The following is a 24,266-nucleotide window of genomic DNA, read 5'->3' on the forward strand; positions in this document are numbered from 1 at the left end:
TTTCTTACAAAGATCTTTAGCATTCATGCACTATTATTTCAAGAGCCACATTTCGAGGCAGAGAGGTCTGTGACTGTGTTTCCACAGGATTTTAAAGAAACATAAATGACTGAAGTTTGCTCATGCAAACCTGATTATTGGTGGTTTAATATTCATTAGCTTCTATTCCAGTCTCCAACAACCTTATGTATAATACTGTGTGAGATTGCGTAACAATTTGTACCCTACAGTTTGTTCAGTTCTTCTTCTAAAATTAAAAGTTGTTTTTTTTTAATACATAGACGCAGAATCTTAACTATTTGTTATTTTCTGCACAACAGCCTCATCCAACCCGGAGGAGCCAGACACAGCCCAGCAATCCAACGTAGATGGATCAGACAAACCTGTGGAAAAAATAGGGAAGGAGGTGGCTGAACAGAAAGCAAGTGGCAGAAAATCAATAGGTCAGAGTGTTTGCAATTGTTTTCCATCTATTGTATTACTCTTGGACAGATTGATTCATCTCGTAGCTGACCGGTAAAAGTGTCGCAAGAGCAAAGAGTTAAGTCATTAAAATGGAATGTTGTTCAGTGCAAAAGATTGCCCGCTAATGGATGTGCCTATTGCTGGGATGGTTAACAACAGTACTTTAGTGGACGGCAAAAGGAATATAGGATCAGGAGTAGACCATTCAGCCCCTCGTGCCTGTTTTGTTCATGAGGATGTGGAGTCACTGGCAAGGCCAGCATTTGTTGCCCATCCCTAATTTCCCTTGAACTGTGTGGCTTGCTGGCCGGATAAGGAGGGCAGGTTTCCCTTCCGAGAGGACTTTAGTGAGCCAGGTGGATTTTTAGGTCAAGTGATGATTGTTTTGTCTTCATATTTACTGAGACTAGCTTTCAATTCCAGCTTCTTAAAGCTAATTACATTTATTAATTAATTTTAAGTTCCACCGGCTGTCGTGGTGGAGTTTGAACCCATGTCCCCCCAATGCCTCCGGTTACTAGTCCAGTGACAAACGCTGGCCTTGCCAGTGATACCCACATCTCACAAAAGAATAAATAAAAACAAAGGCAAGAGCAGCTGGGCTGACTGTGGACAGACTTTCAGTCTCTGAGTTTTTGAACAGAGAGAACAGGAGAGGTCTCTCAGGGAGACGAAAGGCTGCAGTTCGTGTGGTCAGCAGAGAGGAGTGTGCTGTCAGTGTGGACTATCAGGCAGGATGCGGGAGGGGAGGTGGTCTCTGGCCAAAGGTACACATCCCGCAATCTAAAGACTCCAAAAGCTTTGCCCTGGTGTGGCCGGGAAAGGAATTGCTGGGAGCAGGTCTTACTATTGGTAGGTAAGGCAAGTCCAGTGACATTACCACTATGCCACTGCCTCCTCAGTTCTGCCTCAGTTAGATCATGGCTGATCTGAACCTTAACCCCATTCACCCATTTTGTTTCTGTATCCATTATAATCACATATCTAACAAAAATCCATCAGTCTCCAGGAATTTGGGCTGATTTTCAGATTTTGCTCGCTGGTTTCATCCTGTCCACTCTTCTCCTGAAGTCCTTGGCTTCTTACTGAGGTGCCACAGGTTCTAGTGGCTTTCTTTCAGACAGAATAACTCTTCTGTTAAAGTAGCAGAGATAGGAAAGATGTTCAGCAGTCATGCCAACGTGGCTGCTATTCGTGTGTCAGCCTTTGGTAATGGCACCAGCTGACTTTCCTTGGATTGATCTGTTGTTGGGATGCTAGTTGGGGGTTCGTTGTGAGGGCTTTTTAAAAATTCGTTCATGGGATCAGGGCGTCACTGGCTAGCCCATCCCTAATTGCTCTTGGACAGAGGGCATTTAAGAGTCAACCACATTGCTGTGGATCTGGAGTCACATGTAGGATGGAAAATTTCCTTTCCTAAAGGGCATTAGTGAAACAGATGGATTTTTACAAGTCAGGCTTTTACTGATATTCAAGTTCCACCAGCTGCCGTGGTGGGATTTGCATCCAAGTCCCCAGAGCATTACCCTGGGTCCAGTGAAAATACCAATATACCATCACCTCCCCTAACATTATGGTTGAACATTAGGTTGAATTTATTGCTGCTGGTTTCCATGGCGATTTTCTGTTGTCAGCTCATGCGTAAAATAGATCCCAAGCCAGATTGTGAAGTATGAACGTAGACATAAATCCTGTTCTCGATAGCAGGTTTATTTACAGAAAGCAGGATTAGATATCTCTGCTTCCTACCTAGCAACTGACAGTGTCCCAGCAGACCCTTTTTATACTCCTTTGAGTAAGTGAGAAACAAATGAACAAATTAACTAATCAACACCCTTTAAAGGGGTACTGCAACTAAAACAAAAATTACAGATCAAACTTAGCAATTGAAAATAATGATGATGCACTCCAGCCCCTGAGGCACCCACCAATCACAGAAAGCCTTAATCGTACCAGCAGGCACCACGTTCCCCCTTTTCCAGGGACACCTGGGCATGGACTTATCTACGGAAGAGACGCAGACACTGGGGTCGAATGATCCCTTCAACCGCTGGTTGTCTGGTCCTGTTAATGGCCATCTTGGCCAGGCCCAGGAGCAAGCCAACAAGGAATTCCTCCGATCTGCACCTCCCCTCTCCCCCACCCACTCCATTCTGCACCGGGCGGCCAAAGATGAGGAGCATGGGGCTGAAGTGCAAACAAAACTTGAAGAGCAGCCCCCCTCAAATATTGGAACAGGGGCTACAAGCTCACACAACCCACGTAGACGTGGAACACAGACTCCTCAAAGCCACAGGAATTGCCAGGCAGCCTGGGAGCCCGTGAACCAACTTAACCTACGGCTGCACAGGACTGCAGCATCCAACATCATCCATACCAAATTCCCAGTGGAAAAGGGGAGTACTCCCATGTGGAGGGACTCCCACAGGAGACCCCGTGAAAGATGTAACTTCCAACAGTGCCATAATCCTTCAGCACTGGAGTGTCAGCCTTGATTTCTGTGCTCAAGCCCGAGAATGGGACTTGAAAATTGTGATGCAGAGGCGAGGGCGCTATCAACTGAGCCACGGCGGAGACTGTTAAAGGGTTATACAGGGTCCTAAAGTGTTAGGGGATGAGTGCCCTGCCTGAGGGCAGCTTATTGCCTGCTAATGCTTCATCCTGAGGCACAAGTTGTGGGGTTGAGGTTCCAGAGGAACGTTTCGGGACCCGAGGCCAATATGAAATTCCATCCGGACGGGGATCAGTTTAAGCCACCTCGACACCACAAGTGCAGTCGGGGCTGAGCACCATGTTTTTAAAGCTCTGGATGGCTTTGGCCATGAGCTGGACATCAAGAGACGCACGATGCACAAGTTCTTATGGTGTCCTCCAGCCCACTTCTTTGCCATCCAGCACACCCCCCACCCCACCCCACCCCCCACCCCCTCACCCCAACTCTGGTCGCCGCAGCAACCTGAGCCCTCTTTCACCAAGCACATGAACCCATACTGGTGGAGGTATGGATTCTTGACCAGCGGCTGTTGGACCATAGCCGCTACTCCTGGCAGAAGAGAGCTCCAGTGTGAGGCTACCAGGTTCCAGACTTTGATCAGTTCCTGGTAAAAGACAGGCAACTCCCACAAGGAGGCACAGAGAACTCTCAGGTCTATACACAGGAACTGCAGGTCATAAGTGAGGCTGTGCCCATGGCAGAAGAAATACATCACCAGTGCAGACCATGTAGAAGGGGGATTGACATGAAGCTATCGCTGTAGGGTCTGAAGGCAGAAAATCCCATAAAGTGTTCTGGTATGGCTGCTCTACCCAAAGGCAAGTCCTTGGCTCATTGTATGTTGATGCTTCATTCTGAGCTATTTTCTTGGCACTGGTGGTTTGCCATTGCCTTCCACTCTCAGACACAGGACAAGAACACAAGTCACATGTCTATCTCAGCCAGAACAGGAATTGAACCTAGGCTTTTAGGTGTTATTCTGAGTCACATATTAGCCATTTGAGCTAACCAGCCCCCTAAAGGCAACATCTCTCTCAGTACCACACTGGAGTGTCAGCCTAGATTTTTGTGCTTAGGTCCTGGAGTTGGACTTGAACCCACAGCCTTCTGACTCAAAGGCATGAGTGCTTCAACTGAGTCAAAGTTGACACCTCAGTCCCTTTTTATACTCTAAATTCAAATAAATAAAATAATTAACTAAATCCCTTAAAGGGACACTGTAACAAGAAGCATAAACTTGAACAGAAACTTATAAAATTAAATTAAAATATTATTTCCAGGGCTGATAATGAACTCCAGCCCCAAATTTTATGCTCAAGCCCTGGAGTAGGACCTGAGCCCAGGATGAGAGTGAGGCGAGAGTGCCACCAACTGAACCACATCTGACATGGTACGGTGCCTTTTCATACCCTTCTGAGTACCAAATGAACAAAATTAACTAATTCACGAAAGATCCACCTGTTAAAGGGTGACTGCAAAAAAAATAGTCAACAGAAAGTTAAAAAATTAACTTAACATGTCCTTATGGGTAGAGATAATGCACTCCAGCCCCTGCGGCGCTCGTCAGTCATTGAAGGCCTCAAACATGCCAGTGAACACTGCATACTCCCTCTCCAGGGACATGCGGGTGTGGATGTAAGCCATTTTTTATATGTACTCAAGAATACTTAATCAATCAATACCCTCTAGCTGTGTATCCTTAAGCTTAACAATACAATTAATATAACATTAACATATGTGGGAGCTAGTGGACACCATTGTGATCCAAGGCAAACGCATCTGCAGTAAGTGTCTGCAGCTCGAGGAACTTTGGCTCAGAGTTAATGAGCTGGACTCTGAGCTTTGGACACGGCAATGCATCAGGGAGGGGTAAAGTTATTTGGCCCCGACTCTTCCTCTTCCCCCTCACCCGCACAGGTAGCACTGAGCGCTACCGGCCGCGTATTATGCTGGGCGGGCCTTAATCACGGACAGCGATCGGCTCTGCCCCCACACCAGCCCGTTCCCGCCCAGCCTGCCCGTCATAGGAAAAATCCTGGCCTTTGTGTCTGTCTTCACTGTCAAAGACACAAATAACATCCCAAAAATATTTGTAAATCAAGGGGTGAAAGGGAGGGAGGAACTTAAAACAATTGCAATTACCTGTTGAGGGTACTGAGTAAATCATTGTAATTAAAAGCTGACAAGTCCACACGTCCTGATAGACTTCATCCTAGAGTCTTAAAAATAGTGGCTGGTGAGATAGTAGACGCATTGGTTTTAATTTTCCAAAATTCCCTAGATTTTGGAAAGGCATCATCAGATTGGAAAATAGTGAATGTAACTCCTGTATTCAAGAAAGGAGGGGGACAGAAAGTAAGAAACTATAAGCCACTTAGCCTAACGTCTAGCAAAGGGAAATTGCTGGAGTCTATTATTAAGGAGGTTACAACATGGCACTTAGAAAATCTCAATGCAGTCAGGCAGAGTCAACGTGGTTTTGTGAAATGGAATCATGTTTGACTAATTTATTAGAGTTCTTTGAGGAAGTAACAAACAATGTGGATAAAGGGGAACCTGTAGATGTGTTATACTTGGATTTTCAGAAGGCATTTGATAAGGTGCCACATCAAAGGTTACTACACAAAATAAGAGTTCGTAGTGTAGGGGGTAACATATTAGCATGGATGGAGGATTGGTTAGCTAGCAGGAAACAGAGTGGGGATAAATGGGTCATTTTCGGGTTGGCAAGGTATAACAGGTGGAGTGCCACAGGGATCAGTGCCAGGGCCTCAGCTATGTACAACCTTTATCAATGACTTGGATGAAGGGAACGTATGTTTGGTAGCTAAATTTGCTGATGACACAAAGATAGGTAGAAGAGTAAGTTGTGAAGCGGACATAAGGAGTTTGCAAAGGGAAATCAATAGGTTAAGTGAGCGGGCAAAAAATTGTCAGATGGAGTATAATGCGGGAAAATATGAACTTTACCACTTTTGCAGGAAGAATGGAGAAGCAGTATGCTATTTAAATGGAAAGAAATTGCAGAACTCTGCAGGACAGGGGGATCTGCATGTCCTGGTACATGAATCACAAATACAGACACAACAGGAGATTAGGAATGGCTGATGTAATCTTGTCATTTATTGCAAGGGGAATGGAATATAAAAACAGGGAATCTTTGCGACAGTTGTGCAGGGCGTTGGTGAGACCACATCTGGAGTACTGTGTACAGGTTTGGTCTCCTTATTTAAAAAAGGATATAAATGCATTAGAAGTTTAGAGAAGATTCACTCTACTGATATCTGGGATGGGAGGTGGTCAGTTTATGAGAAGAGGTTGGACCAGCTGGGCCTGTATCCATTGGAGTTTAGAGAAATGAGAGGTGATCTTACTGAAACACATAAGGTCCTAAGGAGATTTGACAGGGTGAATGCTGTAAGGAGTTTCCCCTTGTGGGAGAGACTAGAACTAGGGGACACAGTTTAAAAATAATGGGTCTCCCATTTAAGACAGAGGTTAGGAGAAATATTTTCCCTCAGAAGATTGTTATTTTGTGGAATTCTCTCCCAGAGAACAGTGGAGGGATGGTCATTGAATATTTTTAAAGCTGAGTTAGATGGATTCTTAACTGCCAAGGGAGTCAAAGGGTATAGGGGTAGACAGAAAAGTAGAGGCCACAATCACATCAGCCATGATCTTATTGAACGGCAGAGCAGGGAGGAGGGGCTAAATGGCCTACTCCTGCTCCTAATTTGCATGCTCAAATGGACTAAAACATTCTGTGCTGCTCTTGGATGGGCCGGTGGTGGGGGGTGGGTGGGTGGATTGGTGGATGCGGTGATGACTAGACAGTGAGAAGAAAGCATCAGTTTACTCTCTAAATCAGTTATAAACTGCAACTAGAGTTCAATTAAGCACACAAGGCAGCAGTGAAAAGGCTGTATGGTTGAGCATGACTAAGTGAGGAGGTGCAATCTGACAGGTCAGAAGCTACAAGCTCTTGCAAAAGATAGAAGGCACAACATTTACCTTCAGAACTCCAGCACGATGCCAGTGAAACCCAACAGCCAGCCTGCCCTCATGCCCTTCCCTTTATGTGATAGCTTGCGTGGCAACATCGGGAGTCCAGCATAAAGGTGGTATCTGAAAAACTGAGCATCTGAGTGTAGGACAAGTTGTTGGGCACAGTTACTTGATGGATGGGATTTGCTTTTTCAAGAAGTGGCATTGCTCTTTGTGAATGACATCTGCAATCAGTCTTCCTTGTTGGTAGCTCTTTGACCTTTAACCCTCTTACTCTGACCTAATTGTCATCCTGGACATTGAGGTGCTGCCTGAGGACTGGAGCATGGAGTAGATGATTATTATTCTGGAAAGATGGGTGTGATGCTGATCATTCTGATTGTTCTATGGTACTTGTGACCTTTGTACTCTGCTTCTGCCTGCGGTGGTGAGCGGTAGCTCGATGGCCTCCCTCTTCCACTCTCCATTTCCCTTCAAATAAGACCATTGAAGATAAAGTGGCCAATACTTCTGCTGAAATAGCAGACAGAGGAATATTGCATGAACAGGTTCAGGCATCTGTCTGCTCATATTGAGAATAGTCATTTCTAAGCTTTAATGTTCAGGGCTGAGTAGTTAGGTTGTCAGGAAACAGGCTATATTTAAACAGTAACAGCCTTCTGCACTGTTAAACTTGTCCTTTTGGCTACAATTCTACACCAGTACCTGTCTGAGACCAATCACTGGCGAAAGCAAAGTGCAGTCACAGCAGGCTGTGAATGTCACGCTGACCCCTCAGTGCAAACTCTGTGCTTTTATACGGCAATGCATCCTTTAACAAAATATATCGTGAGATCACAAGCGTGGGGTTTCATTTTCCTATAGTAAAAGTTTATAAAGTGCTCTGAAGGTCCATTTGGCTTTAGTTTGTTCAGACGTCTGAGGGCGGAGTGGGAGAGGCGGGGGCTGCGGAGACACCTAACTTCAGAACTAACATGCGTTCCATCTGTTTCTGGGCCATTCCTTGGAACAAGAAGGGCTACACCAGGCATCTTGAAAGTAATGTTTCTGAATGGGTTTGGAAATCCCAAAGAAAGCTTCCAAAATGATCTCAGAATAGCACAGATGAAATTTTTAACCGAAAATGAACCAGCACCTATAAATGTTGTGCATGCATAAATACATGTCCAACTGTTGGCTGGTCATGTGTGAGCCAATGCTGTATGTTTTCCAATGCTATTAAGCAATTGACACTCTGTTCTAGATGGTCTCACAGCCTATCGTTAATGGTCTTGATGGATAACATTCATTTCTGCGCATCGAAAATAGTAATAATAAAATAAACCTCTTCTGCATAAAATCATAATCAACAATTTCTAAACTTTTTTTCTCCTGTAACATCTCCACCAATTTCCTGCCCTCCTCCCACCCTGACATCAAGGTGCTGACTGTTGCTTGAGTGCAGCTCCAAGGGTACTTGTTAGTTCTGAAGTTAGGTGTCTCCACAGCCCCTGCCTCTCCCACTCCACCCTCTGATGTCCAAACAAACTAAAGCCAAGTGGATCTTCAGAGCACTTGATTAAGTAGCTTTCACAATGAATGCGGGCAAGTGTGTGAGATGTCTTTACTGACCCTGGTTCAGTCCTTCACCTGGCATCCACACATTAGCAGTTCTGGCAGGGGTTGCTGGACCTTAATGTGGAACAGGAGCTTTGACTGACTTCCCTATTCCCAGCCCAGGGTCACTGAAGCCACTGTAAGGCCTATGCACAAATTGAAAGTCTTAACGCTATTCATCTTAGTTATATTTGCACAAATGCTTCACTGTGTTGATTGGCCTCTGTCACAAGTAGCATCCAAGATAATTATTATTAAACATTTGTAGGAGATGGAGAAGCAGAAAGTGAAGAGGAAGAAGATGATGATGAAGATTCCAAGAAATCCTCAATGGACGAAGTAAGCCAAACAACTGAGTAATTTATATTACGTGCTAAATCTGTATGGAGCTTTCTTCATGGGGAAGGAAAATTCAGTTTGGGGGCAACATAAATAAGAAATGGAATTTAACTTTGTTATCTAAAAAGTTCAATATGGAGTTGCGTCCAAGGTTGGTGAATACAACATCCCATCTGGTATATCTATTAATAAGAGCCACAGATTTGCCAAATGCACAATGTTCTCTGAAATTACTAGTATTAACTTGTATGGCTGCCAGCATAATCAGTATTGTCAGCCTTGGCCCAATGGCAGTGTTCTCACCTCTGAGTCCAACAGCCAAGAGCTCAAGACCCATTCCAGAGATTTCAGTGCATATCTAGGCTAACACTTCAGTGCATTACCAAGGGAGTTCTACATTGTCAGAGGTGCTGCCTTTTGGATAACATGTTAAACGGAGGGACCCATCTGACCCCTCAAGTGGATGTAAAAGATTCCGTAGCACTACTCAAAGAGAATTCTCTCAATGCGCTAGCCAAATCCATCTCTGAACCCAAAACACTCAAAAACACGACTGTTTATCTGATCATTACTGTGGCCTTGCTGTGACATTTCCCTATTTTACAACAGTGACTACACTTCAAAAGTTCTTCATTAACTGTGAAGCCTTTTAGTTCTGATTCAGGAATCCATGGGGCAGTCATCAATGTGCTTCCTCCCAACCACCTACACCACTATCCTTCGACAGAACATAGCATTTCTAACAAATTATTATTGAAGCATTTTTTTAAATACACCATTTTGTATAGTTAAAGAAAGAATTGCATTTATATAACACCTTTCACATCCCAAAGCATTTTGCAGCCTATGAAGTACTTCTGAAGTGTAATAACGTAGGAAATGCAGCAACCAATTTGCGCACAGTAAGCTCCCACAAACAGCAATATGATAATGACCAGATCATCTAATGATATCGATTGAGGGTAAATATTGGCCAGGACACCAGGGATAACTCCTTGCCTCTTCAAGTGTCATGAGGTCTTTTGCATCCACCTGAGAGGGCACAATGAACATTGGTTTAACATCTCATCCGAAATGCAGCACTTCTGACAGTGCAGCACTCCTCCAGTACAGCGCTGGAGCATCAGCTTTGATTTCAGTGCTCAAGTCGTGGGATGGGATGTGGACCCAATAAGCAATAGCTAGAACTGAATTCCACTGTGTTCGATGTTCAGCTTCAAAATTGCTCAGAAAAGGTGAATATTAGTTGTTAATCAAAGCGTATATTCTGAAAGCGGTAAAGGTGCTTCAAAGGTTATGTAAAGATTGGAGCAGATTCACTTTTAATCTCAGTTTTATGGTCTACCATTTTCTCACCAACTGTTGTCAGCAATTTCCAGTCATTAAAACAAATGTTTTATTTCTTGAAGCTAATTATTATTCCTTTGGCATGTATTATAATGGGCTGCTTACACAAAACACATCCAAGAACATTATGACTTTATGTGACCTAATCTGCACTGGCAATCATAATTGTATCATCATAACTTAAAGTGCATTTTTGACATGTCTGGCATTTCGTATTTACAGTGCATTCAGCAAGACGTGGGATATTTATGTGGGAACTCTCATTATAAATTACAATGCTATCAATGCAGAGTGTAAATGAACCAGATGATAGAATTGATAGGTCTCCATTATTAAAAAAGAAAAAAAGTATTGGCCATCTGATTCTTGAATTAACTGTATAGCTCAGTGAAGCTACTCACAAAAAAAGTTGTTATATTTTTGACACGATGAGATGCCCCCGCCTAGCGCCCATTGCCTTTCGGGATGGGCTCCGACTCCTTGTGATCCTGGATTGGGTAAAGCGGTTCTGGGAAAGTGAGGGAGTGAGATCCGATGCAGGGCTCAGACCTGAACACAATTTACATTGCTGTGTCCTATAGCAGTAAACAAGCAAAAGAACACTCAACACTATTTAACAAAGTCCAGTGTAGTTATACATTACTTGATGGGAATAACATCAACTTGCATTTATATTGTCACTTTAAGAGTGACTTTAAGCATAGAGTACAAGGGCAAGAAAGTTATGTTGAACCACAGAATTTTTACAGTGCAGAAGCTGGCCATTCGGTCCATCATGTCTGCACCAGCTATCTAACTGAGCAATGCACCTAGTGTCATTCCCCTGTCTTCGACCCATAACCCTGCACATTGTTCCTTTTCAAATAACAGTCTAATTCCTCTTGAATGCCTCAATTGAATCTGCCCCCACCACATTCTCAGGCAGAGCATTCCAGGCCCCAACCGTCTGGTGTGTGAAAATGTTTTTCTCTCATGTCACTTTTGCTTCTTTTGCAAATTACTTTAAATCTGTGCCCTCTCGTTCTCAATCCTTTCACGAGTAGGAACAATTTCTCCCTACCGACTCTATACAGACCCTTCGTGATTTTGAATACCTCAATCAAATCACCTCTCAGCTTCCTCTTCTCCAAGGAAAACAGTCCACTTTGTCCAATCTATCTTCATAACCAAAGTTCCTCATCCTTGGAACCATTCTCCTGAATCTTCTCTGCACTCTCTCCAATGCCTTCACATCCTCCCTAAAGTGTGGCTCCCAGAACTGGACGCAGTACTCCAGCTGAGGTCGAGCCAGTGTCTTATACATAAGAACACAAATTCAACAGAACCTCCTTGCTTTTATATTCTATGCCCCTATTAATAAAACTGAGGATGCTGTTTGCTTTATTAGCCACCCTCTCAACCTGTCCTGCCACCTTCAATATCTTATGCACAACTTGTATAAGACATTAGTTTGGCCTCAGCTGAAGTATTGTGTCCAGTTCTAGGCACCACCGTTTAGGAAAGATGTGAAGGCATTGGTGAGAGAATCAGAAAAGATTCACGAGAATGGTTCCAGGGACAAGGAACTTCAGTTATGAAGATAGATTGGAGAAGTTAGGAATTTTTCCCTTGGAGAAGAGAAAGCTGAGATGAGATTTAATAGAGGTATTCAAAATCATGAGGGGTCTGGACAGAGTAGATGGGCAGAAACTGTTCCCACGCGTGAAAGGATCGAGAATAAGAGGGCACAGATTTAAAGTAATTGGTTAAAGAAACCAAAGTGACATGAAGAAAAACTTTACCATGCAGTGAGAGGTTAAGGTCTGGAATGCACTGCCTGAGAGTGTGATGGAGGCAGATTCAATGAAGTCATTCAAAAAGTAATTAGATTGTTATCCAAAAAGGAAGAATGTTCAGGGTCCCGGGGAGGAAGCGAAGGAGTGGCACTTGATGAATTGCAGATTTAGAGAGCCAGTGCAGGCATGATGGGTCAAATGGCCACCTTCTGCACAGTAACAACTCTGCAATTTAACAAAGCAAAATAGCCCAAAGACCTTCGCAGAGCTTAATAAGACAGAAATGGATGCCCCGACAGAGAAAAAGAGGTTGGGAGGGCAAATGATCAAAGCTCCAAAAGCTTAGCGGCTTTTAGGTAGGGCCATAAAAGAGGAGATGGAGGTGGTTTAAGGAGGCAATTCCTTTGTGTGGGACCCAGAGGGCTGAAGGCAGAGCCATCAATGGTGAAGCATCGACTGATGCACTAACACCTGGAGCCACTGGAAAAGAGTGTTTGAGCTACCTCTGCCAGGCCCCCCCTCTCCACTAGCTCACCTGGCTCACACTTTGCTGCATATCTTTCTCTGGTTTCTCTCCTATCTCCCCTCATGCTCTCTCTGAGCTCACCTTGTCCATGAGACCCAACAACTGTTCCCTTGACTTTATTACCAGTGAACTGCTGGCCACACCTCCTGGTCCCCAACTAACCGATATTGTGAATGGTTTTCTCTTTCTCTTTGGGTGTTGCCCTATCTCCTTCGAATCTACCGTAATCACTCATCTCCTTAAACTAACCCTTGTCCCCGCCGTCTTTGCAAACTACCGCCCCATCTCCAAATTCCCTTTCTTCCTCAAAGCCTTTGAGCACATTATCATCTCCAAAATCCCTTCTCATCGTTCCCGGGACTCCATCTTTGGATCTCTCCAAGGTTTTCACCCCGCCAGCGTACTGAAACAGCTCTTATCAAAGACACATAACAGCTGATGTGGCTCTGGCAAAGATAAACTTTCCCTCCTCGTCCTTCTTGACCTGTCTGCAGCCTTTGACACGGTTGGCCACACCACCCTCCTGCAATGCCTGCACTGTCGTCTAGCTGGATGGGACTGCCCTCTCCTGGTTCCATTCTTATCTATCTAACTGTATCCGCAGTATCACTTGCAATAGCTTCTCTTCCTGCCCTTGCAGTATTACCTCTGGTGTCCCCCAAGGACAATCCTTGGCCCCCCTCCTATTCCTCACCTTCATACTGCCCCTCGGCGACATCACCCTAAAGCGCCGCGTCAGTTTTCACACGTACGGGCTGACGATACGCAGTTCGACCTCACATCAACTTCTCGCAACTCCTCCACTGATGTTATGTTTATCCAACGTTCAGTACTGGATGAGCAGAAATTCCCTCTAATTAAACATTGGGAAGACCGAAGCCAGTGTTTTCGGACCCAGCTCCAAACTCTGTTCTCTAGCTAGTGGCTCCATCCCTCTCCCTGACACTAGTCTAAGATTAAACCAGTCTATTTGCAACCTTGGCATCACATTTGATTTTGAAATAAGCTTCTGAGCACATAGTCGTGCCATCACTAAGACAGCCTATTTCCACTCTGTCACTTCATCCAACTTCACCCTTGTCACGGCTCATCTGCTGCTGAAACCTTCATTCATTACCTTGTTACCTCTAGGCTTAACTATTCCAATGCACCCCTGGCTGGTCTCCCAGATGCTACCCTCCGTAAACTTGAGAGTGCCCAAAACTCTGCTGCACTTCCATTAACTCGCACCAAGTCCCTTTCCCCTATCACCCCAATGTTTGCTTATTAGCTTCCGGTTAAGTGACATCTTGATTTTAAAATCCTCACTCTCATTTTCAAATCGCACCATGGCATCACCCCACCCCATCATGTAAACTTCTCCGGCCACATAAATCCTCCGAGATATCTGCACTCATCTAATTCTGGCCTCTTGTGCATCCCTGATTTTAATCGCTGCACCATTAGCAGCCGTGCTTTCAGTTGTTCAGGCCCTAAGCTCTGGAATTCCCTTCCAAAATTCTCTACCTCACTTTCCTCCTTTAAGAGATTCCTTAAAACCTAACTCGTTGACCAAGCATTTGACCTTTTGACCTAATATCTCGCTCAGTGGCTTGGTGTCAAATTTATAATTCTCCTCTGAAGTGTTTTGGGATGGTATATTTCATTGAAGGTGCTGAATAAATATAAGTTTTCATTGTTGTTGGTTGTGGGACTGGTTAGTTAAACATACAGAGATGCAGGATCTTGAAGGTATTTAAACATGAGGATGAGAATTTTAAATTTGGGGCTTTGCAGGATTAGAAGCAATTACAAACCAGCAAGAACAGAGCCAATGGGTGAAAGTGAGAATTGTTTTCATCCACAGTTTTTAGTCTTCGGGCATTAGTCACCGGGCAGAATTTTCCCAGATTGCACTAAGTGCGGTAGCGGGTGGGTAAAATGGTGTCCTACACGCCAACGAAAATGGCGGGTTTTCACACCGTATCGTCCCGAGCCCACCTCATTATTTATTAATTCCCAGGAAACACACCATTTCCATGGCGGGCGGGCTCTCATTCACCCGCTCGCCATCACCTCGCTGTTGCATCACCCCAGCCGCCATCTTTAAAAGGCAGCCGCCAGCAAAGTCCTCATCGCCACCAGCTCATCACCGCTGCCCGGGAGACACGGCCAGCAAAGGAAAAAAGACTGCAGCACCCCCCCCCCCCCCCCCCAACCCCCGGCTTTAACAAAGGGTCCCTCGAGCGACTGCTGGTTGCCGTGGAGATCAGTAGGGTTGTCCTGTATCCCCGCTCCAGCCATAGGATGGGCAGCAAAGTCACCAACCCGGCTTGGGAGGTGGTGGCAGCGGTGGTCAGCGTGAACACCCTGCAGAGGAGGACAGACACCCAGCACCGCAAAAGGATGAATGATCTCCTCTGTTCCGTCAGGGTAAGTCACTCTTTTCATCACTTCCAGCTCACACACTCACAAACCCATCACACATCCACAGGGCCCTCACGCACTGCCAGTGCAAGGGACATCACCATTCACTCTCTCACACTCATCGTCATTGTCCTCATCCCATCCATGGGACCACTCACCACCCACACATCTGGCCAGGCACACTTATCCTCTGGCCTGGCAGGCGTCCTGATACACTCTCCCCATCTCTATCCATGCAGGACAAACCGGCACACAACAGGAGGGAAAGGTCGCAGACAGGTGGAGGGATGCCGGACATCAAAGTTCTGACAGAATTCGAAAAGAGAGCCATCCAGTTGGCCGGCGATGACCGGGACCATTCCTGTGCTGACGGTGAGGTCGGCGCTGCTCTACTAAGTGCGACGTCCATTAAGACAACCATGCTGTGAGTGATGTGTCCTGTTTCACAGGTCACTGCCATGCACTAATTATCTCTCCTTACTTTCACAGGCTCATCTGCCAAACAGCCAACAGAGTCCATGACCCAGAGCCTCCAGTCAAGCTCCAAAGAAACCTCTGACGAGGAATCTGAAGGCACCGTCCCTGAAGTCCTGTCACAGCACTCACCCACACCCTCCTCCAGCTCAGAAACACACACCTCGGTGGGAAGTAGCTTTAGAGTAGCCTCAGGATCACAATCTGGTGAGTACATCACACTTTCTGATCCACAGCAGGTGGAGGCAAGGACTTCCCAGGTTCCCGGCATTCTGAGGACTGCTGGAGGCCAGAACGTTGCAGAGTCTGAGTCAGATGACAAGCCTCTGGTCTCGATCATCTCACAGTTCCTGGAGCTGCAAAGACAAGCTAGGGAATATCAGGAAGGGATGTCTGCTGCAATCCTAAGATTGCAAGGCATGATGGAGGAGCCTGTCCACCTTCAGGCTGAGGTAATAGCACTAGCATTGCAACGCACCCAGGTCAACACTGGCAGGATGGCAGTCGCCATGGAGACCTTGGTCTGGGACATTACTCCTGCACTGCTGTGCGGGCTTAACTCCATCACTGATACCATAGTTGGCCTCCAACAGTGTGTACGCAAGAGGGGTGCTGGGCAGCTTGATCTCACTCCAGTTACCCCTTCCGCTCACAGAGTCACCCAGGGTCCCTCAGGCACCCATAGGGATGAGGCTCAGCAGGTGCACACTCCGGGGCCATCCACCCAGGTGACTCTGGGAGTGACCGGCCCATCCGAATCCCCTCTTCCTGTGACCTCCGCAGTTCCAGCTTCACAGGCCGAGGAGGGTGCCACTGCCACATAGCAGGACCCCAAAGGCAGGCTGGAGCCCACCAAGTCTCGGCCCTCCAGAGGACACCTGCCAAAGTCATCACAGACCAGGATCACAGTCAGCAGGCTGCCTCCAGCTCTGCTGTGGATGTCTGGGGAGCACGAAGACATAGCAGCAGGGTTAGGAAAGTTAAGTAAAAGTGGTTGCACAGCCTGGGCACGGGTGTTGATCACTTGTACAAACTGTTCACTATTGTCAATAAACTCCTAAGAATGTCTCCCTGCCTATGGCTCCTTGTTCTGATGAGCAGTGTTCTTGTCACTCAGATGTGAAACCTTTCTGCACAAGATAAAGGCAGGTGTCTCAGTCCAGGGCCTCTTCCCTGTGCTCTGTGCAGCCTTCAGACCACAGTGATGGTCCAGCTTCACACTCCCTGGACACATTACTGATACCCGCACCTCGGCGATGCTGGTCATTGCTGCCAGAATGTAGTGGGCAGATGCCACAGAGTTCTCTCATCCTCTCTGCTCTCAGCACCTTTAAGGTGGGGCTGGCCCCCATCACACCAGCATCTGCGACCAGTGATGCTGTGCACCAGCTCCTGAAGGGCTGAGGTGCTGAAGGCGGACACAGCATCAGATGCATCTAAAGTTTCATGGCTGCATCTCTGAGATGGCCCTGATCATGGAGCGCAAGCGAGCTGCCCTCGGCCAGACAGGAGTCAGACATTCTCAGAGGCTGTGTGAAGACCTCTGGAGTGTCGTCACTGCATGTTGTCATCATCATCCTCCTGCGATCGAGTGACTATTAGGGCCTCCACTGCATCTCCATGACAGGAGCATTCTCACAGAGGGTATTGGCGCTCGGATTAGCCAGACTGGAGTCAAACGTTCACAGATACAATGTGAGGATCTATCCTGTCCCCTCATTGCATGTCGTCATCATCCTCCACAAATCTGGCAGCTATGTGGGCCTCCCGAGCATGCCTGCTTCGTCTGGCCAGTGCAAGAGCCTCATCCCTGTCATCATCACCATCGAGGACCCCCGTCACCGTCCTCATCGGAGGAGACATGCGGCTCCTCCATCTCCTCCTCAGCCAGCTCCTCTCTCCGTTACAGCGCCAGGTTGTAAAGGGCGCAGCAGATGATGATGATGATGCATGACACCCTCTGTGGACTGTATTGCAGGGCTCTACCAGACCAGCCCCGGCACCAGAACAGCACCTTCAGCATCCCAATGGTCTGCTTCACCAAGTTGCGAGCTGCTGCATGAGCCTCATTATAGCGCCGCTCTGCTGCAGTCTGAGGCCGCTGCATGGGTGTCATCAGCCACGTTCTCTGTGGGTAGCCCTTGTCCCCGAGGAGCCAACCTGCAGCTTCTGTGGACCCTGAAAGACTGCAGGGATCTGTGAGTGACTCAGGATGTAGGCATTGTGCACACTCTCTGGAAACCTTGCACATGCCTACAGGATGCGTTTCTGGTAGTCGCATACCAGCTGCACGTTCAGTGAGTGGAAGCCCTTGTGGTTGATGAAGTCCACTGAGTGTAGCAACAGAGACCTGAGCGCCACATGAGTTCAGTCGATCACACCCTGCACCTGTGGGAATCCCGAGATCAGGGCGAATCCAATGGCCCTTGCATCCTGGCTGTCCCAGTCCCAGGCGACATGCACAAAGTGTGTGCCATGGAGAAGATGGTATCCATGACCTCATGAATGCACTTGTGGGTGACGGAGTGTGACATCCCAAAGAGGTCACCTGTGGAGCCCTGAAAGGAGCCACTGGCAGAGAAATTGAGTGCCGTGGTCACTTTCACAGCCACTGGCAGTGGATGCCATCCATGTCCCCTTGGTGCCAAGTCCTGCACTAAGTGCATACAGCTAGGTCACCAGGATCCATAATCCTGACGTGGTCCTCCTGCAGCATGAAAGAGAGAGAGAGACATGGTTATCATGGCCGTACTTAGCACCTTTCCTGACCCTGTGTGACCGCCTCTTCACACTTCCCGGAGAGTGCTGGTCACCCCTCGGATGGCCAGAGATGAGTGCGCTGCATGGCTGCCCTGTCATTTTGCGACATGGGGGACACTGGTCCAAACTGGGATGCTGAGATTGCAAGAGGCTGTGGGCACCTCCAGCAGTGACTGCTACATGGCCAGCGTTGGCGAGGAGATTGTACAACGTGTGCAGTCCAACTGCTCCATGGTCCAATAAAGTGCTGGCGGACTCGAAGCCTGTGCCAGGGTGTGGGGGTGGGGGGACAGGGTGGGGGTGGGATGGGGGGGGTGGGGGACGGGGCAGGGGGGGGTTAAGGTATGGAGTGCCTGGTGGCTCTTTGGTGCCTCCACATTGCTTTCATGGGCGGGCAGGCTAGGAGCCCGACCCCAATCATATCACTGTGGCTGAGCCTGATCTGTCTCAGTTGCACCTGTTTATACAGGCGTCCCTAATGCGTTGCCACTTCCCTCGCTTACCCTGACCCCCACCTCGATTGCCTGTGCGTGGGATGCAGCGCCAGGGCAGCACTTGACCCGCCCCCTCACCAACAGTGGTCGCCTCTGAGGCTGGCCAGCACTTGCCGCCAGACATCCCCCCCCCCCAACCCTCAGCAGTCGCCTCTGAGGCCAGGCATCAGTTGCCCCCACCCCCTGGCGCCCCTGAGGCCTGTAAACAACTGGCGAGCTGTGGAGAACGCTGCTGCTCAATCACCTCAGTCCCCCCCAAAGTGAAGGCCGCCAAGTGGTGAAACACGTAATGGTGCTTTCCCGCCATCGTGGGCAGACGATACGGGTGGGGTTCCAAGAGCCTGGCGGGATGGCCTTTTAATTATCTGCTGATGTATTACAATCAGCTCCCCGCCGACCAATGGTGGGAAACACAGCCCACCATCGGCAGGCTGAGCGGACGATCGGGACCTGTCTTCATGCCGTCGTGATGCAGGTCACACCATATTTTCCACGCACACCACCTATCACACCTGCCGCTAGCGGGCTCGAAAAATTCTGCCCACCGTGCCACAGCTGAGATCCATTGGCAACCTGCTCCTGTTCTTCTTCCTCTCCTTAGCTGATACCTGGGATGGGAGGGGTTATCTTACATGAAAAGGTTGGACAGGTTGGGCCTGTGTCCATTGGAGTTTAGAAGAGTGAGGGGTGATCTTATTGAAACATATAAGATCCTGAGGGAACTTGACAGGGTGGACGCTGAGAGGATGTTTTCCCTTGTGGGAGAGCCTAGAACTAGGGAACACAGTTTAAAAATAAGGAGTCTCCCATTTAAGACGGAGATGAGAAGAATTTTTTTTTCTGCCAGAGGGTTGTGAATTTGGAACTTGCTTCCCCAGAGAGTAATGGGAGCCAGGCCACTGAATATTTTTAAGGCAGAGGTAGATAGATTCCTGACTGTCAAGGGAGCCTGGGGTAGGCAGGACTCTGGAGTTGGGGCTACGATCGGTTCAGCCATGACCTGATGGAATGGCGGAGCAGGCTTGAGGGGCCGAATGGCCTACTCCTGCCCCTAATTCATGTGTATGTATGTTCTACTAGTGTAACCATAAAATAAAGTCTTGCAATTATCTAGCATCTTTCACAATCTCAGGACTTCCCAAACATCTTTACAGCCAATGAAGTACTTTTTGGAGTATTACTGCGCAATTTGCACACAGCAAGATCCCACAACCAATGACGATATGACCTGATAATCTGTATTTTAGTGATGTTGGTTACATGATAAATATTGACCAGGACATCAGGGATAACTTCCCTGTTCTTCTCTGAAATAATGCCCTGGGATTTGTGACACCCCACAATCCCAAGAAAGCAGACGGGGGCCTGATTGTATCTGAAAAGCAGCATCACCAACAGTGCAGCATTCTTTCAGTACTGCACTGGATTGTCAGCCTAGACTTTTGTGCACAAGTTTCTGGAGTAGGTCTTAAACCCACAACTTTCTGATTTGGAGGCGCAAATGCTACCAACTGAGTCCCAGCTGATACTAGACATGGCATTAACTCAGTTGCTAAGGTGTGCACAAATGCCAATGGCAGAGTCACAGATAACATGAGCACATGCCCGAGTGCTGTACTGTGAACTAACGCAGCAGGGAATAACAGCTGTGGCTCAGTTGGTAGCTCTTTTGCCTCTGAGCCAGAAGGTTGTCAGTTCAAGTCCCACGACAGAGACTTGAGAGCAAAAATCTAGGTGGATGCTTCAGTGCGGTCCTGAGGGAGTGCTGCACTGTTGGAGATGCTGTCTTTCAGATGCGATGTTAAACTAAGGTTCTGTCTGCTCTCTCAGGCGGTTGTAAAAGATCCTGTCGTACTATTTCAAAGAAGATCAGGGGAGCTATCCTGGTGTCCTCACCAATATTTATCCCTCAGTCACCATCACAAAAAACAGATTATCTGGTTATTATCACATTGCTATTTGTGGGAGCTTGCTGTGCACAAATTAGTTACATTGCACCAGTGATTATGCTTCAACGACACTTCATTGGCTGCAGAGCGCTTTGGGGCATCCTGTGGTTGTGAAAAGTGTGATATAAATACAAGCCTTCCTTTAGTGCACTGTCTGACTGAAAATGCTTTTACATTTGAATTCAGAAATGTACTCACTCACAGGACTGACATTACCAGGCTTGAAACACAGTGTGTTCTAGAGGACTTGCAAATTTAACATATTTTGCTGCCTTGTTTTGCAGGGAACTGCTGGATGTGAAGCCAGTGCCACAGAGGAAATGTCCAACCTGGTTACTTACATCCAACCTGTGAAGTTTGAGTCTTTCGAAGTGGCTAAGAGTGAGTGGTTTTCTGTTTGTCAATTTGCATACCACAGAATATCATCATTTGCTTCCATTGCTTTGAGGATTCTGAGTCCAGGTATTGTCATGCAGTAGAATATAATCCAATGGGGAATTCAGAAGAAGTTTTTTTTTACCCAGAGAGTGGTCAGCATGTGGAATGCGCTGTCACAAGGAACATCCTTGTTTTCAAACCATGGCCTCCCCCCTGCCTCTCGCAGTAATCTCCTCCACGTCCACAGCCTTCCCAGCCATATAAGGAGACACTTGATGTGCTGCTACTAAAGGCTGGTATTAGATTTCCTGCATTTCGATGATCAGAGGTTTAATCAGGGTATTTGTAGTTAGTTTGACTCGACTTTACTCAAAGGACTGTTTGCATTTGGGACCTTGATTTTTCAATAGGGAGCACTCGTTTTTTAATGCAATGCAGAGGAAGTCACACTTATGAATGAGGTTGGATTTGAGACTTCAAGGCAGGAGTCACCGAACGCATCTCTTCCTTAAACTGATACCCATTTACCAGGGTCGACAGATCTTCAGAAGACTGCACTTGCCTCCTGTCCCCCTACTAGGGATTGTTTTGGGAAAATCCTGCAACATCTGACTTAAGACCGACAGCCCACTTCTCCAAGGGTACATGAACGGCCATACCAGTCCAATCGCCACTGCCTCGAATTCCTTTGCATTTTGATCCTTCCGGGCAGCTTCAGGATATCCTTGCTACTCTAGTCAAGCCGTCAGTCAACATCACATCAACAACTGAGGTTGGAGGGGTACAGCGGCTCTGCATACTGACTCTGAAAGCAGCGTAGTGCCTTTGTCAATACGGCTGTGGGGTCGGGTTGGGTAAAAGAATATTTGAAAGAAGGTGTACAATTCTAACTGTGTTGCCTACAACCCTAACTAGAACGTCTCAATGGTTAATGCGATCTGGTTCAAATTCTTATTTGGTATTTGACATTTCAGTTTGAACATGAAAATGAATTAAACCTTAGGCTCTCGTTAATAGATTATCTGCAACAACTGGCAGAAATAAGGTTTGAAATATAAAGAAAAGAAATTCATTACCAAAGTTTAATGCCCACGTTGATTATCAATTCCAAAATGGAAAATGTATCGAATAACGTATCAAAAATTAAGGTTTTCCGTGGAGAGTCGTGGAAAGATACCTCCAAACTCTCCTTGAAAATAAATCTCATGCCTTTAATACATGCATTCCCTTTCAAACTTACTTACTAATGTTATTTTTTTTCTTCCAAATGCAAATGAAGGAATGTTGGGTATTCCTGTAGCTCAGTTTACAGGTCCTGTCTTGCTGCATGTTCAGTGTGAGTGTTTGCTTTTACATGTCATAGGCTCACGTTCATAGCCAATTTTGAGAAGCCGATGATGCTTAATGCTGTTTGTCGACGGCTATAAGCTGTTTGGGTCACCACGGTTTGATAGCGCATTGCTGACTCGTCTGTACAGCTGCTTTATCCTTTAAGATGCATTTCGGAAAAGGGGATTTTCTTATTTGTTTCGGTACGAAACATATGTTAAGTGTAATATGCAATTTCCTGCTGATTTGAGCATTCTTTACATATAAGTGCAATATTCAATGTGACTTCAAGATAAAATGATTCTTTCAAACTCTTATGCAATGCATAGAATTACATAGTCTGACTATTAACAGTGCTCCACTACATTGATTATCCTTTTGGGTTAATTGTCTTTTGATCATTTCCTTCCCTATGTTGGACCAGCAATGCTTGGGCCCAGGCTCTGAGCAGCCTAAGGCAGAGGATTAGCCGAGCATCAATGCAGTCCATGTAGTGTCAGACATATGGCTACTGGCGGCATGAGACAGTGAGCCACAGCTCCCACGGATAGAGTTATCCTTTGTTGAGAATTAGATAGGATCACTCGTTTTCCTTTTGGCTTTAGAGCATGTGACTCTGAAAGGAGTTTTACATTCTCCAGCTGGTACTGATTTTACTGTGATGGTCTTGAAATGAAACTGTATTATTCTACAGTCACACACGAGGTCAGCAACATTAGTAACCCTAAGTACAAAGAATTGCTGGCCATTCATAATACATTACCTTTTGGAGATTATGAGACCGATGCAGCCATTTGGTTGAACTGGGATTTGAGTGCAGCAGTATAGTGGTTGTGTTACTGGTCAAGTAATCCAGAGATTGGACGAATGATGTAGAGACACGAGTTCAAGTCCTGCCACAGCAATTCCATAAATTAAATAAATCTGGAATAAAAAGCTTTTGTCAGCAATGGTGACCATGTCAATAACAGATTGTGGCAAAACCCCAACTGCTTTGCTAATATTCTTTAGAGAAGGAATTCTGCCGCCCTTACCTGGTCTGGCCAGGTAATGATGTGACTGCAATGCAGTTGATTTGGCTGCCCTCTGAAATGGTCGAGCAAGCCACTTAATTGTATTCAAGAAGGCAGCTCACCACCACCTTCTCAAAGGCAATTAGGAATTGGAAATATATTCTGGCCTGGCTAGTGATGCAGCACGTCCTGTGAAAGAATATATTGAAAAAAATTTAATTCCTATTCAGCATCTGGTCCACTGTGAAATTCAGGTTATCTGAATGTTGCTGCATAGACAGAGTGAGAGAAAGAGTGAGGGAACGAGGAAGAGAGAGCAAAAGTCAGAGAGAGAGAGAGAACAAGTGACAGACCAAGAGACAGAACGAGAGAGAGAACAAGCGACAGAACGAAAGTCAGAGAGAGAGAGAGCGAGAGAGAGCAAGAGACAGAATGAGAAAGAGAGAGAGAGAACAAGTGACAGAGCGAAAGTCAGAGAGAGAAAGCGAGAGAGAGTGAGAGAGAGCAAGAGAGAGCGAGAAACAGAGAGAGACAGAGGTAGAGAGTTTCACTGAATTACCAGAGAAACTGGATGTTTATTATATCTATTATGTATTAGCAAGTAAGATTGTTTTGATACTGGAGGCCTAGTCCCATTATCCAAACGTGGGTTCAAATTTCACCCCGGCAAAGGGGTATGAAAAGAATCTTACCCAATTTGAGAGCAATGTTGAAACTTCTTTCAGGTTTAAACGTTATAGAGAGTTAAAAGTTGTGGGAGGTGAAGAGATATCTATTATGAAAGAGGAAATCAAACCCCTTCCAATATTGGAGATACAGAGTTCCTTTTGAGGTCAGAGGGTTCCCAATCATCCAAGATGACCAATAGACATTAGTGTCAGGTACTGTAAATAACTATGACTGGTTGCCTGGTGTG

The 24,266-nt window shown here is 46.4% G+C and overlaps 1 protein-coding gene across 1 annotated transcript in view; it reads left to right on the plus strand.

Annotated features, from left to right (window-relative positions):
* The window catches only part of plcb1 (phospholipase C beta 1), a 315,255-nt gene that overhangs the window by 137,679 nt on the left and 153,310 nt on the right, over nt 1-24,266 (plus strand). The window contains exons 13-15 of the mRNA XM_078556434.1: nt 321-443; nt 8,829-8,899; nt 20,915-21,011. Coding sequence (XP_078412560.1) covers nt 321-443; nt 8,829-8,899; nt 20,915-21,011 — 291 coding nt within the window. The remainder of the gene's footprint in view (nt 1-320; nt 444-8,828; nt 8,900-20,914; nt 21,012-24,266) is intronic.

The sequence above is a fragment of the Cetorhinus maximus genome, chromosome 14, assembly GCF_964194155.1.
Source record: "Cetorhinus maximus chromosome 14, sCetMax3.hap1.1, whole genome shotgun sequence".
Classification (NCBI taxonomy): domain Eukaryota; kingdom Metazoa; phylum Chordata; class Chondrichthyes; order Lamniformes; family Cetorhinidae; genus Cetorhinus; species Cetorhinus maximus.